Raw genomic sequence first — 5,947 nt, 5'->3', positions numbered from 1 at the left:
TATGCTTTTTGGTTAGTTGTTTGGATTCTTTTAGGCTTGAAAGGGAGATGCTTGAATTTTTCTGATATAAATCCAAGTTTATCTGCTGGACTGAGGGCCTACGCTTTTCTTTTCATTTGAATCTGCCCTCCCTCTCTCTTTATTTTTTATTTTTTTATTTCATATTCAAAGCTAAAAGCCCATTTTGTGAAGAATCTCATAAGCCTCCAACAAGTGAAGCAAATGTAAGAATGAGAAAAAGATTCAGCAAACATCCAATTCCAATTTACTCATTGAGAGCTCCAGGCAAAAAGCTCCTGATTATGGTTTATTATACAGCAAATTAATTTGTTGCTTACAAGAATCTATCTTGTTTTGACCTATATAAATATATCTTACAATCTCACATACACATATATGCACGTACATATATACTTGCTCAACAAGTCCGAGCAAAAAAATATCTGTTTTACTCTCACTTCAAAGGTAAAGATCACATATGAACACTTCCCTTCTCTTCCTTTATGTCGGGATCATGGATTGCTTCGCGACCAAAATCGTGCATTGAGCTTGGTTAGTGAAGTAACAGTAAAGAGTAAATTCGATACAAGTTTGTCAGCAGTGAGAAGCATCAGAGATGTCGAGTCCATGCCATCTATGGCAAGCAATAGTAGATATTTCACCACCCGGTCTCAAGCTTTTAGTTATGTCTCTCGTGGAAATTGAGTGACCGGGACAAGGCTGCAGGATTGGCCTGCAGCACCTCGGATGTTTCAGCAATATAATTTCTGTGATCACTCTTTGATTGAAAGCCCTTAAAGAGACATTCCCCTGCAGAGGTGGTCTTTTCATTTTTAATCCCAAGTGTTGCCCATATAGAGCTTTTAGCAGCTTCACTGGGATCATCAATCCTCAGAGTTTTTGGAACCAAGACACATCTTTCTGAATTCCTGCTCCCTGTTGATGGTTCTTCTTTTTCCGTACTGGCTGGAGTAATGATGTCACCATCTCTGGAATGTTTCCCTAAGGTTGGAGTAGAAAGAGTTTTCGGGACAAATTGGCTTTGCAATGAAGCATTTGGTGGTACACATGGCATATTGCAATAGCCAGGAACGGCACAACCCCAATAAGTAGTTTCGGGGTAGAATGAGACTGGAAATCCCGAAGGGTAGAAACCTGGTGGAGGCATTGGAGTGTTCCAATGATGAGGCCAAGGAGGTCCTGGGAAGTATGGTACTTGAGGCACAGAACCTCGATAATTCTTGGTCCTTATATCTTGTGAAGTACAATTGCCCCCTTTTTCTAATGAACTTGAAGCTGTTATTGATGACCCATTATCCGTTCCGGATACAAGAATTTTTTGTTCAGATCTATGAAATCCATTTCTTAGACAATTCTGGGACTTGTCTGAAAGGTTCGGTACAGAAGCTACAGATTCATGAAGTGGAGAATCAGAGCCAAAGGTAAGAATAGTGCCATTGTTTCCCGAATAAGGTTTATGGACTCCACCTGAAGCATTGGCCTGAAATGTACGTAGAGCTTCCGAGATCATAATCTGCCGATAATTGGAAGCAGAAGAGCTCTTGTTCTTGCGGCGACCAGCACCTACAGGAACATTCCTCATGGTTCCTCCAGCAGTCCAGTATCTTTGACAGTTTTTGCAGAAATGCCGGGGCTGGTTGACATTGTAGTTGTTGTAGTAACAGAATTTGGTGTCCATGCTGTTACACCGAGGACATGGAAGTATCTTGTCTGGTTTCTTCAAAGTCTTTTCTTGCGAATTACTTGTCTCACTTTGTTCTCCATTCTTGGAGCTCTTCAGCGACCGAGTTTCTCTGTCAACAGAGAGAGTTTTTGGGTTATCGCTATTGCCTGATGATTTTATAGGATCTTTTTGTTTGGAGGTGACATCTTCATGTTCATCCTCTATAATTTGTTGCCCTGAATGTTCCTGAAATTGTCATCAAAAGTTCCAATTAGAAAAACTATTAGTATCAAAGTAATAAGTGAACATCTAATATAAGTCCTCTTCAATCATGGAACTTAAGAAACTTATTGGTGATTTAGTACATATTCCAAACATTTTATAGCTGAAATGTTATAGACAAAAGCCACTATATTGGCCTTATTACACTTGATTTCTTTTCATGTCCTTAGAGACAGAGAATTTAATCAGAGAATCATGGAAGAATAAATTTTTGAAAAAGTGTATTCATATTTTTGCAAATTATAAATTTTAATTTATTTATTCTCTGATAAGAAAATTATACACACGCTATACATATTTTTGTCATTATCAGAGAGAAAATAAATAAATGAATAAATTGACATGGAGTTCATCAGAAGGTATTGAATTTTTGAATCCTAATTACAGTTAAGACTTAAGAAAGTGTAGAATATCAGGCTCCTTTCTTTTCCTTTTAACTTAACTTTTTCTCCCATTTACTTGTGTAAAGAGTTTATGTCTGATTAGGCTGACCTAAAGCTTTAACACAGTGAATCAATTCCTTTTAGACAATTATGTAACTAAAGACTGTTTGATTGGTAAAACTAAAATCACCAAGCACAAAACCCTGTCACCACGTGATATCACGAGAAGCTAAAAACAACCCACTAACAAAATAGACTTGCAAAATTCAAAGGGGTCATTCAATGCTACAAATACACATCAGTTTATGTGCATACCTTGTCGTCCCGTTGTTGTTGTTGTTGTTGCTGCTGCTGCTGTTTGTTAGAGCTCTCCTCACGTAAAGCAGTTTCGGGGTTTCGATCACAACAGGCCTCCTGATGATGATGATGATCATCATCATCAGAAGCAGAGTGATCATTAGCCAACGTCTCTGGCCCTTGCTGCTGCTGAAACTTGAGTAAAGACAATGGAATCATCTGACCAAACAGCTTTATTGCGGAGTCTTTCACCTCTGACATTCTAATACAATTAAGCAATCTATGTCTGTTAGTTGCAGAAATTTTTTTTTTTTTTTCTTCTTCTTTTAATTTGTAGCAGACGAGGGAGATCGAGAGGGGAGAGGGGGTGAAAAATTGAAAATGGTGGCATGGGGGAGTTTAACGAGGAGGGGAATGCCACGTCAGCGATGGTGAAAACATTCTGAGCCACAAGTTCTTGTGGCCTTTGAGATCTTTCACGCTGTCTTGATTCCCCCATTTTGCCTTTGCTATGTAGATAGATAAAGATAGTGCTCTGTTGTCCCTGGCCCCGCCCTTACTTTTTCTTGCCATGTCATCACCTCTCACGCTCTTACTCTCGTTTCTATCATTTTCCTCAATTACTCGCCTTCCTTAGTCGCCTTCCTTCTTCAATTACTCGTTCTATCTATAACTTCCTATTTTTACTTCATCTTCTCTCTCTCTCTCTCTCTAACCTTTTAATCACTTTAATTAAATTACTTTGATTATTTTGTGCAAACTTTTTTTATGAATTAAGAAATTTGGAATTTTTTATAGACCCAAAATCTTTGTTTGGACTAGATTTTACATTTATTATTTATTTATAATTGCGTGAATATCAGTGTATATAAATTTTAAAAAAACATATATCAAATAATATAACTTCATGAACTTCGCTCTAAACAAAATATATTATAAACATATTTAAATAAAATTGGTCATTAACTCCAATTGTATTTTAAAGGTTCCAATGCTATAGTAATTAATTGTAAGAACATTTAAATTATTTTAGTAGAATTTAATTCCGGAACATACTTGAGAAAAAAATTAAAATTCTATAATAAAAATAAAATTTTAAGAATTTTAAAGAACTTTTTTTATGCTCTGCCCTTGATTACGAGCACATGTGTAGTTAAGACACATATTTATATAAATAAGAAAAATCTTGTGAAAATTATGTCTCACTAATTATTATGTATTCTTTGGTTATTTTTTTAAGCATTATCATTTTTTATATTAAAAATTAAGGGGTGAGAAATGTTTAAATTAATTTTTTAATTAATTATCTTTTTTTAAGATTCCATCTCGGATAATCAACTATTCAATCAAGCGAGTAAAGGAAAAAAAATAATTGGCATATTAAATTAACAACTTTGGCATAAATCTTTACTCGTTTTAAGTTTCGTGCAAATTAAATGTTAACGGTAACGAGGACAATTTGTTTTTTTGTTTTCATTTTCAACATATTAGAAAACAATGACTCGGCAAATGAATAAAAAAAATAAAAAAAGAAAACAAAATGTGTTTGTCCTCGGCAAAAACAGCGTGCTTGCCTTTTTCGCCGATTCTGTAATGCTCTCCCGGCAACCAATCAAAAAGCCCACTTACCACGTAAGCACGTGGCAATAGGCCCACCTGGCTCCCTTGTACAGCTTGCAAGGAGTTGATACTTGCTCCCTGCCATGTCAGCACCATATTCCTGCATGGCCCCACCTGCAAAAAGCGAAGTGAAAAGTTCTTCTGACAAAATCCAAGCCATTCATAATCAATCAATAGCATCTCGCCACGTAATAAATATGAATGAGCAATTGCCATCTGCTTGGCGCTCTTACTGACGGGTAAAAGAGGAAACACAACTCAAATAAGGAATCTAAATCTAGTGGCCTGCGCTTGGTTGAATTAGTGAGAGATACCTATCTTCTCGATGACACCGTGTCTCAATTTATTGGCAAAGATAAAGGAGGAATTCTTCAATAAATTACTTATTTATTTATTATATAACTCATATAATATTTTTAATGTATTATAGAATTTCTATATAATAAACCTCGATCGTATCTTTTTCTCTTATGCATCGAGTCCCCATTGATTTTATTTATAAGGTGAGATATTTTCACCCATTATTTTTGTAAATTTACCTAATTTTTATAAAATATTATAATAATTTTTTATTATTTTTAAAATATAAAAATTAATTTAAAAAATTGACAATTAATCAATTAAATTCTTCTTATAATTTTTTACTTAGGCATATTCAACTATTAAAGTTGCCTTAAGATATATTTTATATGATTATTTTATCTTAATAATACAAAATGACTAAATTGTTCCAATAATGTGAGCTCTTAGGTATTTAATTTTATTTTCTTAATCTCCAAACTTCTTTATTTTATTTTTTAAAAATAAAGAGAACTTATTGTTGTTGATATCAAAATTTCAGCTCGATGACAAGATTGGGATTTGATGGGATTGGGCTAAGAAAATCCTCAGGACAACACTTTATGTGTTCTATATCTGGGTGTATTGATCTGCAAGACAAGAAAACGGTAAAGGTGTTGGACTGATACTAGTAAAGACCCTTTGATACTTAAGTAAAAAAATCAGGAGTTTTGTCGATAACAAACAAAGAAAAAAAAGAGTTAAGGGAGAAAAGGAGCTCTCGTTTACTTTTTTTGCTTGTGCACCATAATAGCTTAACAGATGGGTAGGAACGTTTTTTTATAGAGATGACTTGTAGAGTTCATGTTGTATTTGGAGTGTCCAAATACGTGACACTCGAGGAATTCTTCACAGAATTAGGTATTATACTTATTATCCTATTAGGTTTTGACTTTCTACTGACATGTTGGTTTAAGAAAAAATGAGGTACAATAATTCTAATTATTTATTAGGAGTGGGTTCACAAAAATTATGGGGTAGAAATATCACCTGCTTATTTATGTATTTTGATTTTTTTTTAACTGAATTTTTAAGAAATTCATTCCTTTTCCTATAATTTCCAAAAACCACCTCACACTTTTGCTTTAAAATTTATAATAGACAATTTTATGGTAAAAAGTGTAAATACTTTGATATCTTGGATGTGAGACTGTGAGTACGATATCTCAAGATTACCATACCTCATACCTCATAGTTTGATAATTGATATTATCATATTGTCAAAATTTAAGGACTTTTTACATAGATAATGCCCATACTAAATGGTACAATATTAGTTTTACATAAAAATTATTCATATATTAGATACCGAATCCTCATTATCGGTCTAACACATTTGAAA

At 34.1% G+C, this 5,947-nt stretch overlaps 1 protein-coding gene across 1 annotated transcript; it reads right to left on the bottom strand.

Moving 5' to 3' along the window:
- Positions 1-250: 250 nt before the first annotated feature.
- Positions 251-3,120, bottom strand: LOC18043515 (cyclic dof factor 3). Its single transcript, XM_024185227.1, has 2 exons — positions 2,665-3,120; positions 251-1,930 (listed from the first exon to the last, which is right to left on the bottom strand). The coding sequence occupies exons 1-2, from the start codon at positions 2,905-2,907 to the stop codon at positions 680-682; spliced, it is 1,494 nt and encodes a 497-aa protein (XP_024040995.1). The 5' UTR covers positions 2,908-3,120; the 3' UTR covers positions 251-679.
- Positions 3,121-5,947: the final 2,827 nt, after the last annotated feature.

The sequence above is a fragment of the Citrus clementina genome, unplaced genomic scaffold, assembly GCF_000493195.1.
Source record: "Citrus clementina cultivar Clemenules unplaced genomic scaffold, Citrus_clementina_v1.0 scaffold_4, whole genome shotgun sequence".
Lineage (NCBI taxonomy): Eukaryota > Viridiplantae > Streptophyta > Magnoliopsida > Sapindales > Rutaceae > Citrus > Citrus x clementina.
This window is presented reverse-complemented; position numbering and strand designations above follow the sequence as displayed.

Coding starts and splice junctions, on each gene's coding strand:
- LOC18043515 (XM_024185227.1), bottom strand. CDS start 2,907: ATGTCAGAGGTGAAAGACTCCGCAATAAAGCTGTTTGGTCAGATGATT. Junction 1,931..2,664: donor AACAACAACGGGACGACAAG/GTATGCACATAA, acceptor TGACAATTTCAG/GAACATTCAGGGCAACAAAT.